We start from the raw sequence: 16,249 nt of genomic DNA, 5'->3' as shown, positions 1-16,249 counted from the left end.
TTTTCTCTTGGTATGAAATCTGGCGTGTTTTTTCAGCCAGGAAAGACTGCTGCAGGCCAAAAGGATGTGCATGGAAAGGAAACATTATTTTACTTTTTGCTTAGGATTTGCCAACCAGACACGGTACCGAACTGCTAACGTTGGATGTTAAATTCTCAGTAGACAGTTTCTTGTTCAGACCCAAGGTAGAACTGGCTCAACAAGAAAAGATTCTCTGAGTTCTACTAGGAACATGATTTAAAAATATTTTCTCAACACTCAATTGTTTCTCTCTACACAAAACTTCTTTGTTCCAAAGTTTTCCTTCAAAAAGCCCACAGTTCAGCCTTTTATATCATTGTTAGGAAACTGATATTTTGTAGCCAAAAGTTTGCAACTATTTTCGAGAAATGTCAAACACATTTCCATTAAAGGGAAACATGGCCAAAAGGTTTATTTTAGAGAAGCCTGGTGACCCTCGGATTCTGATTTACAAAGATGATACTGAGTGTGGTCTGTAGGGGGAAAGAGAAGTGCCACCCACCTTAGTGAAGGCTTTAATGGCACGTGCAAGAACGGCTTCCTCCACGTGGGCAGGAATCATCTGTAGGCTCACTATGCAATGCAACACGCAAAGAATAGTCTGTTGCTGCCCCTGTTTTTGCAGAAATCAAAATCAAACAAGTTAGGGGTGGGATGGGGAGGGTGGGAGGGAGACGCAAGGGAGGGGATATATGTATACATATAGCTGATTCACTTTGTTACATAGCAGAAACTAACACAACATTGTAAAGCAATTATACTCCAATAAAGATGTTAGGAAAAAAATGCCTCAAGAAATAAACTTAAAACAACTGCTAAGCCAAGAACTGGTTTGTGACCAAGTAATCATTACCTCAAATACTAAACTATCTACCAAGGGCTCTACCAGTGTTTAGGGTTATGTGTTAACTTGAAAAGCTTTCAGTAGATAATATCAAAGCTGGTTAGTTATTACACAAAGTAGAGTTGAATCTGAAGATAAGTGCAATTTAAAATCAAATGCCTTCCATGCAGTGAACTGAGGACGATCCATTCTTGTTGTTTCTAGACATAATCCTTTCAGTATGGCCAGTAGATGCTGACACGTCACAGCAATACGTGGACTAGATGGCTGGGTACTCAGTGCTCAGTACCTTCATCATGTCTTGCCAGTGGCAGACAATACTGAGTGGGGAGGGGCAGAAGAAGAAAGACAGCCACAGCCCTCCAGGAGCATGCCATAACATAAGGGGGAAGGTCCCTGAAGAATGTGTCCCCAACTTGACTCCTGTGGGTTGCTTTCTTTGGAGAAACAAAGGAGAAACTCCATCACTGGAGCAATTCGCATTCAATACACGTTGCCCCCTGAGAGCCACTAATTTCACTTCTGGAAATCTACTCTAAGGACATGATCTGAAATGCAGAAAAACCTGCAAGCACAAATTATCATTACAGTGATGCCTATAAAAGTAAAAAACTCTAAATAAGGTAAATGCCCTGCATGTGAGGGTTGGAGTGAATGATGAGGAAACAGCACAATGTGACAGAAAGTACATGACCTTTGTGCCGGAGTTTGTATCCTGCTCTGACACATGCTGCACACTGTGGGCAGACTGCTTCACATTCCCTTTTATGAAAAGTGGGGCCTCTACCTCTCTGAGTTATGGAGACGAACAAATATATATAAATTATGACCTAGCGAGGGCCTGGCCCATTGCCACCCAATGAAAGTTAACTGCCTTCCTTATCCACCCTCCTGTTTCATCTCTAAAATTTAAATGCTCAGAAAATAGCCTAAGAAAGGGACTGCAGATACAGGAATAACCTTATCTTTAAAGACATGCATCACACAACTGTGAGCAAGTGCCTGTCTGTATCTCTGTGTGTCTATATGAAGTAGTAATAGTAGTAGTAGAAGACTTGGAAGCAATGAGGTGTTTACACCACAGCGTAGTAGGTTACTCAAGGCTGATTATAACATTGTTTCCTAAAACAAAACAAAGCCTATTTATAAATGAAAATTTAATATCTCTTCAGGGTTAAAAATATTAAATTGTATAAAAGAATCTACAATGAAAAGTCTCTCTTGCTTCCTAGATCCACTGTCTCCTACTACTATTCTCTAAAGCAGGGGTCCCCAACCCCCGGGCCACGGACTGGTAACAGTCCATGGCCTGTTAGGAACCAGGCCGTACGGCAGGAGGTGAGCAGCGGACGAGTGAGCAAAGCTTCATCTGTATTTCCAGCTGCTCACCATCACTCGCATTACTGCCTGAGCTCTGCCTCCTGTCAGCATTATGGTGAGTTGTGTAATTATTTCATTATATATTACAATATAAAAATAATAGAAATAAAGTGCACAATAAATGTAACGTGCTTGAATTATCCTGAAACCATCCTCCCCCCAACCCACTCCATGGAAAAACTGTCGTCCATGAAACCTCTCCCTACTGCCAATAAGGTTGGGGACTGCTGTTTTAAAGGCAACCACCATTATCAGTTTCTTATTTTTCCCTCTATATTTTATACATACACAAATTATATACATAAATGTATATATGTGACACACACCCTTTTTAAAGAAATACAAATGAATGCATATTCCAACCTACCTCAGTTATTCACATTATATGTTCACAGTAAATAAGTAGAAACAAATACTTGAAAATGAAAAAGTGGTTAGTTATAACATACCCCCATGTTAGAGCATTACCTACCCATTAAAGTTAACATTAATGAAAAACTTAAACATGGAAAAATACCTATGTTACAATTTTGAGCAAAAATGAAGTATAAAGTTGTATGTGAAATAATTTTTACCAAGTTAACATATGCATCAGTAAGATTGAAAGAAAAGACTTGAAAATGTTTAAAGTAGTTCTCCTGGGGTTATGGGTATTTTCCCTTTTTATTTTTTGTATCTTCTAAATGTTTATACTGGGAATGCATTTCTTCTCTTACCTTGGAAAAATTTAAATTAGACCCCGATAAGGGATTCTGTGTGAATTCTCTTTTTTTTTTTTTTTTTTGTGGTACGCGGGCCCCTCACTGTTGTGACCTCTCCCATTGCGGAGCACAGGCTCCGGACGCGCAGGCTCAGCGGCCATGGCTCACGGGCCCAGCCGCTCCGCGGCATGTGGGATCTTCCCGGACCGGGGCACGAACCCGTGTCCCCTGCATCGGCAGGCGGACTCTCAACCACTGCGCCACCAGGGAAGCCCTTCTCTTTTTTATAATGTTTTTTTTTCAGTCTGTAAAACTTGTATTGAGGGCCTTAGTTAACTTCATCAACTGTTCAACAGCTACTTTACCTTCTCTAATAAAAACAGTGCTTCTGCGGCATCCGCAGATCTGTCAACCAACATGTCCACGTCCTCTTTGGTTATCACAGGCTCCTTCAGCTGCTCCACCCAAGACCACATCAAACTGCACAGGATGAAAGGATCCCTTTCGCCACATATTCTTTCCCAAGCTCCATCTCGGGAATTTAGTTCTTTCTAAAAAGGAAGGAAGAAAGAAAGAGAAAAAGAAAGGAGAGAGGAGAGGAGAGACAGACAGGAAAGGAGGGAGAGGAAGAGAAAGAGAGACACAAAGTGAGGGAGAGAAGAGGAGAGGGAGGCAGGCACGGTTTGACATCTGATGATCCTTACTTAGGCTGTCCAGGAGAGTACACTCTTAGGCTCTGGGGTGTGGAATGGGACCCCTCCCAGTGACCCCACTTCCAGCCAGTACCTTGGGCTAAGACATGCAATTTCTCTAAGCCTCAGTTTCCCTTTGTAAAGTTCATCTCCACCCCACAGGTAGACTGACTAACTGAGAGGGCTGTTAAAGCTCTTGGTACAAAGAAAGGCTTAGCTAACCTGAGTTCTCCACTTTGTTTAGAGACCACAGAAACAGTTCAAGAAAAGGGAACCTTCCTTTTCAGGCTCCTTGGAACAAAACAAATATTTACTGCAAGGAAGTAGAATGGTAGATGAAAAAGTGTAAATGAAAAAGTGTAAAAGTGCCAGAAAGTCAGTAAATGTGGTATATGTATTTCTTTCAAATTCCTTTTTAGAATCCTATGTAGAATTTAACAAACAAGCCCTGTATTCTGAAATTTGATAGGGTAAAATAACTAGGAAGTCTTGCCAATACTCCAAATGTCTGGAGATAATTTAAGATTTTAAAACTTTACCTCACAGAGATCAGGGGAAAAGTGAGATAAGAATTTTAATTTCTGACAGGGTTCAGATTTGTTTTTAATAAATAAAATATGTGTTTGCAATAGTAATAAGCAGAATAACTGCCGCCATCCATTCATTCACCCATCCAATATTCATAGAATACTTATAGTATGACAAGAACGATGATACAAGACTTATCTCTGATTCTTACAGCAACCCAGCAAGGAGGTCTCCTTTACAGATAAATGTACTGGGGGGCTCAGGAAAGATGAAGTAACTTGCCCAGGAGCCCAAAGTGTGAGAGTGCATTCCCAACCCAGATCTGCTCTATCCCAGTCTGTGATGTTTTTCTCATGCTACCAGGGTCCTCCAGCAACTGGGTTTCTCTTTATTATGTCATAAATAAGCCAAAACTTTTAGTTGTGGATAGTCCTTCATATCCCATAGATCATGTACATAGCAGAGTAGCTTTTACTCAATTTTTATGTTGGGCAGAAACAACATGACTCAAAGACCCTCTTAGTAGAACCATCACATCATTGTTGTTTTCTGAAATCTTCCCACTGGGTTAGGAAAAACATCAGGGATGATGGAAAGTATTAAACACATGAGATGTATCCTGGCCCTGCTGCCTTTGGACCACATCGCCTCAAGCACATCACTTGACCTCTGTGACCCTTAGTTTCCTGACCTGTGATACTTAATTCATAAGGACTGAAAGATTAACAAAGAATCTGTAAAAAACATCATCTGTCTCACAGGATTTCTGTGAAAATCACATGAAATAATAGATGTGAAAGGGCCTAATAAGGGCACAGGCAGCATTATGCTATTCAAATCATGTTCATTTTACTTTTTCCAGAATTCAACTGATTTGTTTTATTACTGAAAGACCCACAATAAAATCTAGAAAGGAAAAAAAAGGCAAACCTATCCAAATGATAGGGTAGTATCTACCTCTAGGAAATGCTTTTGTTTATATTATGTGTTCAAACAGTCTGGCCCATGTGGGGCTGACCCACGAGCGGGTGGTGAGCTCTCAAGCCTGAACCCAGAGGTCCTGCCACTAGCTACTGTGGCTCACAGAGACACAGAGGAGACCTGCCCACTGAGTGGAAGGCTTGTTCAGTTTGGAGTAGGAAATAAAATACTTCATGTTGGAAGAAAGCAATACATTTAACTGTTCATTAAACAAAACACTACAATTCTGATGGAGAAATCGTGTGTGGAAGCGCTCTCCTCCTGTCACACAGTTGCAAGTGAGGGTGAGGCTCCACGCCTACCCTTCCCGCCTCTGCATCTGGAAGGTCTGGCCTCCTGAAAAGTGTACACACCTTGTTTGATTAATGGTAGGATATGGAAAAGTAGCTACACAAATAATTCATGGTAGGTTATGGGCTAACAAGCCAAAATTTCACTGAGCCAGGCCTCCCCAGGTCAGCCCCACATTTGGGCAGTTTACTTGTTTCTGATAACTAGGTTTATAAGGCCTGCCTTTTCTCTAGACCAGCTGCTTATTTTGGGCAGAGAGCAAGGCTAATTTAAGACTGTCTTCCTAGTGAAAGTACAACACAAGAAGGCATTAAAATTTCACATTCTAATTTAAGTAAAGGCTAAGAAATAGACCCCAAGAACCCAATCTCAGATAAAACCAGTGGCACAAAGGTACGCTGTGGCCATTCCCATTTGCCTTCCGGAATCCAACACCTGACTTATTGGGGTGGACTGGGAAGTCTGCAGGAGGGAATGCTGAGCAGACAGCATCCATCACTCATCCTTCTGGCTTTACTTGATAGTTGGGTTAATGAGCTTTGGAAAAGAATTGTCTCTATTTCATTTATATCTCTGTCACTGGTTCTCAGAGAGTGGTTCCCTGCTAGGTCTCAGGTTAGAGATACTTCGGGTCAGTTCCTACAGCTGTCTGCTGTGGTCTGTTCATCTGTCCATCAGTCCTGCAAGCCCAGTGAGAAAGAAGGAAACTATCGACATCAATCAATATCATTGCCTTGCTCAGTCAAGCACACTGCTGAGTGCTAAGCACTAAGGGCTTTCCTTCACAGAGACTGAAATGAACCTACAAAACAGCCCCGTGTCTGCTGTTTCTATGACAGCAAGCTGGTATCATAGCTAAGTAACTTGAAGTTCAAAAGTTACGTATTATACAAACATGTCTTCAAATTCCTGTAACAAATGAATTTGGGAAAATATATTGTTTTTGCTCTTACACAAATATTTCCCACTCATATATAATTAAATGAAATACAAGTACCTGCCACATTTCTACCTTCTTTTTCACTTCCTCCTTTTCTGCAATCTCATTTAAATTTGCCAGGGCTTTGGCTGCCAGTATTCTCCTTGCTTCAACACTCAAGTCAGAATGTAAAGCCGTGTATGGAGCAACTTCAGACAGGTATTTGCTATCCTGGGTTTCAGGTCCAACCAAGAACTGTGCTTTGGGACTGGACGCACAGTCCACGGGGTGGTGGCAAGTCTCACTGTCCTCCGTAACGGAGCTTGGGCTACAACCACCACGAGTTTCACACTCACAGTGGGACATTTGCTGGTGAGAACAGTTTAGTTCCTTAGGGATATTTGCAAAATTTGGTGTAACTTGTTCCCCAGGGTTGTATGAACCTGAAATACCGGAAGAGAAGGTTCTACTTCGCTGTACTTCCTTTGGAATGTTCGTCCTATGGAAAATTGATGACCTGTCATCTTTGAGTCCTTCCAGGCCTCCCAATTTAGCGTGATTCCAGAAAGAAAATGTACTGCGGACCAGCGTTTCCTTATTTAAATCTAGCTGTGGAGACTGTGGGGAGTAACAATGGCTTATGTGCTTCTGCTGCCTGGGGTTATGGCAAAGCAAGGCCTGGGCAGGCACTGTCCACGGAGTCCTCCCTTGCTCCAGAAATGACTCGGCTCTCTTTAAGTCCGAGTCACTGTAGCTGAGCTGCCTTTTCAGACGAGTCAGGGGCTGAAGGCACTCAACATTCCGCCTCTTCCAAAGAGGGTCAAACTCTTGCTCACTGGAAAGAATCACATCCTGATTCTCAAAATCTGCCACCACTGCACTGGGGGTGAAAGAGTCCGATGCATCACTGTCATGTCTCAGTAACTCTTTATCCAGCTGCATTGTGACCATCTCAGAAACAGTCTTTTCAATTTCAGCAGAGAGGCCAGGTACTTCTGCCACTTCTTCCGTCACTACTGGCCTGTTCTCAGCTAAGTCCAGCAACAATTTGCACACGAGATGGATAATTTTGGGTACATGTTTCAGAAGTCGTGCCTCATAGCCATGAAGCAGATGCCGCTGACGAATGAGATACTGTGCTAAGGTGACAGCATGTGCCTTGGGGTCACAGCAAGAGAATATATTGCGAAGAGGAATCAGAAACTGAGTAAATTCCCTTACACATAGTAGCTGTCCTCGGGTTTGTATGGAATTAGGTCGCTTTGCCCGAACAAATATAATTGCTTGGTCAGCAGTCATTCTTGTTGCAAAAACTAAGTAACATGCTATTAAAACACCTGAACAGTGAAGAAGAGAATATTGATATGAGAAAAGCTTATATTTTTATTTATACTCTTTGGTGATTTAAAATTTGAATATCTGTTAGGAAACCATATAAATACAGAAACATTTTAAGGACAATGATAACTTTTTGTACAGGTGTTCATCAATTTACTAAGTCTATGTGGCAACCCTCACCTTGACTGAGAACACTTGGTCACCTCTGCACTCCAGGGCAAGCACCAAGAACTGTCACAGTGAAGCTGAGTAGGTGTGGAGTGAGGGGGGATGACTGAGTGTGGAGGGTGATGACTGAATAAACTGATGACCTGGCCCATTGACCGTCATTAATGCCCAGCTCCAACATGGAAGAAAGCCAATCCTGCTTTCCACGCTGAACAGCTTTTAAAAATTTCTATCCAATCAGTCTGTACACTCTACTTGGAACTTCCCACCCCTGCCATCTTTGACATCAACTGGTGGCACATTCCAGATTGGCATTTTTCCTACTTGGGTATTTTTATCTTTGGCAATTATTCACATTCACAATCTATTTTTTTCCCCTGATGATTCTTATTTAAGACTAAACTAATGCCTAAACTAATATGTATTTTCCTTTAGACCACAACTATTTTTCTATAAGCACTTAATATTAAGGAAAATAGCCTTAACAGTATAAACATTATGTATTCTTGTTAATTAATACTAAATTAAAATGAATAATAGTCAAATATAAAAGTTAATTAACATCAAGTAAAAGGCAATTCAAAAGACATCTGTGTAAATCACCAAGTTTGTGAATCTCGTTACACATGAAAATCAGAGCCTCTGAAAAATGCATGTTTTCCTAGTACACGGCAAGGTCCAACCTATCTTTCTCACTAGGATATGGCAGTTCTTTAGGGTAAGTATGAAATATCTGCAGAGCTATCATGTGGAATCCCTAGAACAGTGAGATTTTGGCTCAACCATGAGAGCTGACAGTCTGGGACAGAACTGAGTCTCTACCCTAAAGATGCTCCCCAGAAGGTGGAAGACCCAGTGGTAGGTATATGGGTACACTGTGGACAGAGTCGAGCTCAGGTGTCTGGCTAGATTACATGACAATGAAGATTCCAACTCTTTTTTTTTTTTTTTTGTGGTACGCAGGCCTCTCACTGCTGTGGCCTCTCCCGTTGCGGAGCACAGGCTCCGGACGCGCAGGCTCAGCAGCCATGGCTCGTGGGCCCAGCCGCTCCTCGGCATGTGGGATCTTCCCGGACCGGGGCACGAACCCGTGTCCCCTGCATCGGCAGGCGGACTCTCAACCACTGCGCCACCACGGAAGCCCAATTCCAACTCTTTTTGTGCCTCAATATCAGTATTGCACTGATATTCTGCAGCATTTTTAAGTAAAATCATTGATTTTTATATAGAATTCTAGGTACAGGTAACACTCTCCTTTATAAACAAAATCCTTACAGCCATGGGTTTTAAATCATGGCCCTGCCACTTACTTGATGTAGCAAATTAACCTCCTTCAAAACTTACATTTTTGCTAAAGACTTAAAAAGATAGGTGAAACAATGCTTGCTATTTTCATTATTATTTTGGTTAAGGAAAATTACATTTTAAAAAGACACTGCATATTAAAAATAAAATGTTGATTTTTTCCTTTAAAAAAGAAAATCAGAAAGATCATTTAGATAGCTTTGGAAATCCACCTATTTATTACTCAATATGATGAGGTTTTAGCACTAAATCATTCAAAAATACTCTTATGAATATATGGTCACTGAAGCTATCTAAGATATTTCAAGTATCTTTTACTGACTTGTTCCATTTGACTTAAAACTTTGATAGGAATCTGAAAACTATCCTCTAGAATTAGGAAATATTCCTTATATGTTTAAACATGTAGAAGGACAATAAAACCACCTCCTAGAATTTACCTGTTCGACCAAGCCCTGCATGACAATGGATAGCTACTTTTCCTTCTTGTAAGGCAAATGTCATCACCTTCACCATATCTAAGATGGTGGTAAGGGATGCTACACCATAATCCTTCCATCCAAAATTGTAGAAGTAAACTGGACAATGAGAAAGAGAACAAGAAGAAAATCAACATACAGGAAAAATACTTGTAAAGACATTTGAAAAAAGTGAGTGAATTCATGAAAAGTATAAAGCTGTAAGGCATGCAGCTCTCACTGGATGAGTAGACCTAAAATAATAGGCTTTTTACATTTCCAGTAAATTTACTGTTAACATTTCTTAAAAAGAACATTCTATATTACTTAACACATTTCCTGCTGAAACTCAGTCAGAAAGAATTAAGGAAAAGCAGGATTGCAAATTAAAGTCAATGATCTATGCCAAAATTACTCAACCATGGAGGGAAAGCATGCAACCTTCTTTAGCATGGAAACATGTCTAACTGACTGATAAATGGCATAAGGTAGTACATACAGATTTTCTAACTAGTGGGATAAAAAAGCTAACATACACTTCTTAAAAACAAGTTGTAGATTGTCACATACAGAATCCCTGCATCCTACCCAGGGGCAGAGCTATGCAGTAGGTAAAAGCATGAATGAGTCCTGGGTTCCAATCCTGCTGCCATGTTTAAGCTGTGTGATCTTGGGCAAGTCAGAACTTCCTCAGCCTGTGTGACCTCATGTGTGAAGCAGAACAACTATATTATGTGACTGCTTTAAGGATTAAATGAGATGACAGGTCTGGATACTGTTTATATTAATTATACAGGCATTATTTCTACAAGGTCTCCTCTCAAGTCCCCTCTCACAGGGAAAAAGAAATCTTATACTTTCAACACCAATACCACAGAAGAATGATAGCATTATTTAAAGTCAAAGTTAGCTCATCTTCACTTTTTAGAAGCCCTACTACACTACTATGCAGTAACTGTTTATTTCCATCACCTTTTTAACCTAAGAGCTGAATAGACAGAAAGTCTCTGAGTTCTGTCCTTGGTAACTCATGGAGAAGAGGATGGAAGGACTTACTGCCAGCCTCCATGAAGGCTTCAGGAAGGTATGTGAAGCCACTTTCTTGTTCCAGAGGGTTCCCACAGCTGGCATGCTCACCAGGACGCTGCAGGTTGATGATACTTTTTATGCCATGGCTTAAAGGAAAAAGAAAAAAAAATTAGTCATATTGGGAGGTAGTGTTAAAAAAATTAACCATTTTTGGCATTAATAAACATTATTAACTACTTTCAAAACCTTAATTGTCTTATTTGAAATAAGTTCTTCACACTCCTGTTGGTAAAATGAAAGCACCTTTCCATTTGAAGTCAAAAGCAATAGAAGAGAAAACACAAGCTGGCTTGTTAAAGTGTGTAAACACGCAACGTTTACCTTCGGAACTGCTCGATGATGCAGTACTTCTCGAGGAGCTCAGTGGATGGGCGTGCCATGGCCAGGATATTATCAGTGACCCTACAGATGGGAGGAGGGACTGGTGATATGCACAAAACTGAGAAAGCAAGATTTCAAGCCCTTACTTTTTCTATGATTTCAACAATGCTATAAGGTAAGAATCTCCTTATACAAATCCGACTTCAATTCTGTATTATGATTAGGGCTCTAAGAAACCCTAGCTTCTTAAATCCCTGGAAAAAATTCCAGGACATTAAGTATTTATGGACTCCAGCAAAGTACTTTCAAGGACTTTCATGAGATTATAGTGGACATGATGGAATGATGGAGAAACCTCAGCTGGCAGCAAAGGACATCCTGGATTAGTTATCCAAAGGTTACTGACTAAATGAGGAGGGCCAGCTGGGAGGCATTTTTAGTTACATAGCTACCTGTACCTCAGTTACCTAATGTATTGAGTAGGGATAATGCCTGCCTCACAAGGTTGGTGTGAGAATTCAATATGATGTGAATGTAAAGACTTTAGCACAAATCCTAGCATGTGGTTATGAATAAATGCTGAGTTATTGTAATTTTGCAAAAAATATGGCTTTGGAGTCAGCCGGACCTGGTTTCAAACGCTGGCTTTTCTACTTTCTAGCTGTGTAGCAAATTACTTAGTCCCTCTGGACTTCAATTCCTTCACCAATAAAATGACATTAATGATGCCCACTTAAAGAGTTTTATGAAGATAATAATTTGAGAGTGTTCAGCACCGTGCCTGGCTTTTAACCAAATGGATGTTTACTGAGTGTACAAATGGATAGAAACCCAGTAAATGGCTATCACTCTCACTGGGGCTCTGGCTTCACTCTGTTCTGATTACATTTCTCACCAGTGGCCTAGTGAAAGATACACAAGGTAGACTATTGCAAGCTGTGGGTCACAAGAACCTGAGAGGAGTAACAGAGACATTAGATGAACAGGTCAGGATTCAGAAAGATACTATCCCTCATGCCTGGGGCAATGTCTAAAACTGTTTAACAGGGACCCCCAAAGGTTTGGGACCCCCCAAATTTAATAGCACTTAGTGTAGGATTGAGAGAGATGTAACATGAAAGCAGTAGAGGCGAAAAAAGTTCAGATAGTTTAGTCAACAATAAACCAAAAATATGAATGTGACCTTAAGCTTCATTATTAGAAATTTACTTGTCTGACCACACCTCAGGAATAGTGTTTGCTTTTTCACAACATTCTTCAAGAAAGATAGTGATAAACTAGAACATGATCTGTGGAGAACAACAGTGACAGTGGACCCCAGACTATAGTACTACACATGTATCCAGAAAATCCAATATGACAAGGTACAGGGTTGCAAGTTAGTAAGCTGGTTGACAAATATCTAATTTGTAAATGAATTCTTGCTCTATAAAATGATTCACAAGCAGAGTTCTTTGAATAGTGAATTCCTCTTAGTGCATTCCAAATGTGATTTGGTTTTGAATATCAGAATTTTTTAGAGATATCACTACATCAAAAAAGGTTTACTCGACAGTTTACTATTAATAATAAAAGCAGTATGATTCAATAATGAATGAATTACACTTACATACCATAAACAAAGTAAGCATCTTATATCGTCTACTGAACTGACAACTCGTACCACCTTCTACTGAGGCGACTGGAAGTGTATGTATTTGTATGAAAATGTATCCTTTTATACAGAATACAGGAACAAAATAAAAACGAGGCTAAAGCTTACCTGTATGAAACTGAAAAACTACCTATGTACCTCATAATTTCTCAAATTTATAGTTGAACATTTAAATTATTTTTAGCAATTTCTGAAATTTAAGAGCTATCTAGTTACCATTTCTTTAAGATACTTTACATACAGTATACCATTCAATTAAAAAAAAACCCTATAGGGTTGGTTTCATTATTTCCATTTTACAGATCAGGAAACTGTGGCTCCGACTGCCTGTGTGAGTAGACCAAGATCACACAGCTTGTCAAGTGGCAAAGCCAGGGATGGAGGTGAGGTCCTCCGATTTCAGAACCCCACATTCTTCTACAGCCCACTGCCTCCTGTCCATTCTGTTTTCCCACTTAGCAGTAGGTGGGAGCTACCAAAGACAGACAGAATCACTTACCAGGATGAGTAGACCCCCTTAATAGCTTGCTCCTGTTCACTCCAGCGAGCTGCATTTTCATACTTGCAAGCTTTGCCACCACATGCCATGGAACAGGCCATATGTCCAGGAATGACATGCCGTAAACGCTCTCCAACTTTTGTATACTTTGGTGTTGGACGTCCTGAATTTCCTAGAACATTCAAAGGGACGATTCAAAATCCTACTCTCCGAACAGAATAGTAACATGGGAAACAGCTTCCATTTTCTCTCAGGATTGTAGATGACAAGCTGGTGCTAAGTCCCCTTCACTCTGTCAGGAATAAAACCGTTTCCCTTTCGTGTAAGTACACTATCCTTTACTACAGAAAAGGCTTTTGCACACAATAATCTCCACATGTCACATTGGTAATGAAAAGGAAGAAACTGTAAAAGCAGATCTACAAGGGAATGAGTTTTGTGCAAAAACTACATTTTTAATGAAAAAACACAAAACATTCAATCATTTTTATCTCCTATTACATGTCTACTGAATCTCTTAGCATAACAGACAATAAAAAGTATAATGCAGGATTAATTGTCAAAAATTTAAAAAGTATCAACACAGTATAACCTCTTCACAGTTCTTATATTTAAACTCAAAGCTGTGGCAATCTTTAAGAAGAAAAGGAGCTTTACTTTTTCTCTCGGGGCAAGTTGGGTTTCTCTCAGCACAGCTGATGGAGGACATGGCCACCATCACCTGGAGAGAGGATGACGAGAGCATCTTGGCAGTGGAGCTGCGCCGCCCCTGCTGCAGTCGCACGATGGGGTCGGAGGCAGAGTGTCGTCGGCCCTGGAAAAAGGAGCTGAGGAATGGCACAGCAGAAAGCCTCCGGGGTGGATCCTGCATGGCGCTGGGCTTCCAGGAGGGAAGAGCTGGAGGCAAGATGTCAGCGCCAGCCTGCTCCATGATGAAGTTACACTGAAACATGAGCATCACTCTGCGTGATCTAACTGCCATTCAGGATAGGCTGACTTGTTTCCATAGTGACAAACAAAGAAACTACTGATTCCCACTCAGATCTGTACAAGCAAAATCCCATATGAATGGATTGTTTTGAACAGACTGTTCAAATATAAGGAAGAATAACATGTATTTTAAATAGATTATACTTAAAATGTGACTTTTCTATTGTTTCTCAAACACATTTTAAAAGATCTGACTGCTCAAAGAATTACATCTAAAATACTGTAATGAATTTAGAAAAATGTCTTTCTGATGTAAACACACACATATTAAAATATTTAAATTTTGTTATTCCTTTCATATCTATTCTTTGAACAGTTTGAAAAATATTCTCTTTCTACTGCTCTCTGGAACAGGGCTGATAAAAAGTTAATTGTAACAAAGTGAGAGAGTGGCATGGACATATAGACACTACCAAATGTAAAACAGATAGCTAGTGGGACGCAGCACAGGGAGATCAGCTCGGTGCTTTGTGACCACCTAGAGGGGTGGGATAAGGAGGGTGGGAGGGAGACGCAAGAGGGAGGGGATATGGGGTATATGTATATGTATAGCTGATTCACTTTGTTAAACAGCAGAAACTAACACAACGTTGTAAAGCAATTATACTCCAATAAAGATGTTAAAAAAAAAGTTAATTGTAATAAAGTGGGATATACTAGATACCTCTAACACTATTAAAACACCATTATAAAAAAAGAAAAACCTGTTTTTTTAATAGAACTATTAAAGAAATGCTTGGATAGAACAAATAAAGACATCTGTAGGGCTGATATATTAATCAAAAGACATTTATATTCATATTCTTATTTTCAGAATGTGAAAACCCAATTCTTGGTTATTGGATAGTAATAGTAGTCATAACTATAGCCCTCAAAAACTCAAAGACACGATTCTGTGCCTTTTGTTGCTGACTATGGGGAAAAGAAAAGCTTCAGTAATGTCTTGGCAGAGGCATAGGAAGAAAATTCACTAAGTATCACATTTTTTAAAGGAACTGGATGAGGGGGAGGTTGCAACTTGATGATCAAGGATATAAAGAACACAGAAACTATAACAACCACCAACTGTCTGCCTCCTCTCTTGTTAATGTCAAGCTGCACACCCTAACCCCACCCCCGTGTCTCTCTCCCTCTGTCTCTCCAAATGGTATTTCAGCCATGTGCAGGTGGAAACAGTCTACTGTCATAGATAGGGTTCTTCTTTGTTTTGTTCTGTTTTATTTTAACAATTAATAATGCTTTAAAGCGTGCTCCTTTTAAAACACAGCCCCCATCTCCCCAAATGGATGTGCTTTGTCAAATAAGACAGAGTAGCTCAATTTGGTGCCCAAATTCCTACGAGTATAGCATCCTGCCCCTGTTATTTTGCATACAGCAATGGAAAAGAATTCCTTTTAACATACCTAACCCAGAAGGCACAGCTTCCACACAGTTTTACAGGAAAGGAAAGAGTAGAGGATGCGGTGTGGAAGGCAAGTTGGAACCTGATGGCAAGAGACCCTAAATGCTCAAACTAAGGGGTCTGAGTCTGCTATCTGGGGAACAGGGAGTCTGACTCAAGTTTCTTAGTGTTAACATTCCCTGCAAAGATAGGGCCGGGAGCCAAGGACTAGGGGCCTGCTGGGACTGTGACTGTGTGAACGGAGCTAAGCATGGAAACAAGACAGTACAGGGGCAGACACTGCACTGGGTGCTGAGACTTCAAGCCTAAGTGAGCAGCAGCAAGATACTGAAGCAGGTAAATATGGAAGTCCATGAGAAGAAGGTGCGAGAGAAAATCCGGCAGGCAAGTTCCATCTGAGATGAAAGGCATGTGAGGCAGCAACTAGGAGGTCTCAACCAGTGAGTAGGAAATGCGTGATCTGTGCAGCTCTAAGGACATCCACAGAGGAGAGTCCAAGTGACTCTGTTCTCAACAGTTCTGAAAATGAGAATGAATTTGATGAGGATAGGACTTGTCTGGACCAGGCTAAGGAACGAAAGGTTTATGTATTAAAATACAATGTCTTACAGATGTGTGAAACAAGAAGTGTGAGTATATGTAACTAAACTGACCCAAAAAATGAATAA

General features: G+C 40.4%; 1 protein-coding gene across 5 annotated transcripts in view; it reads right to left on the bottom strand.

Moving 5' to 3' along the window:
- The window catches only part of PTPDC1 (protein tyrosine phosphatase domain containing 1), a 105,887-nt gene that overhangs the window by 18,785 nt on the left and 70,853 nt on the right, over positions 1-16,249 (bottom strand). For 3 of the 5 annotated variants that reach the window (XM_073805953.1, XM_033857826.2, XM_033857827.2), the window contains exons 3-9: positions 13,190-13,361; positions 11,037-11,117; positions 10,683-10,801; positions 9,609-9,746; positions 6,436-7,694; positions 3,312-3,497; positions 524-634 (exon numbers count right to left, since the gene is read on the bottom strand). In XM_073805953.1, coding sequence (XP_073662054.1) covers positions 524-634; positions 3,312-3,497; positions 6,436-7,694; positions 9,609-9,746; positions 10,683-10,801; positions 11,037-11,117; positions 13,190-13,361 — 2,066 coding nt within the window. Of the gene's footprint in view, positions 1-523; positions 635-3,311; positions 3,498-6,435; positions 7,695-9,608; positions 9,747-10,682; positions 10,802-11,036; positions 11,118-13,189; positions 13,362-13,846; positions 14,305-16,249 lie in introns of those variants that run through there. The other 2 variants (XM_004331518.4, XM_073805954.1) reach the window with 2 other exon arrangements.

This window comes from Tursiops truncatus, chromosome 6 (genome assembly GCF_011762595.2).
Source record: "Tursiops truncatus isolate mTurTru1 chromosome 6, mTurTru1.mat.Y, whole genome shotgun sequence".
In the NCBI taxonomy this organism is placed as follows: Eukaryota; Metazoa; Chordata; class Mammalia; order Artiodactyla; family Delphinidae; genus Tursiops; species Tursiops truncatus.
The sequence above is the reverse complement of the archived record's forward strand: the minus strand, read 5'-3'. Positions and strand labels throughout refer to the sequence as shown.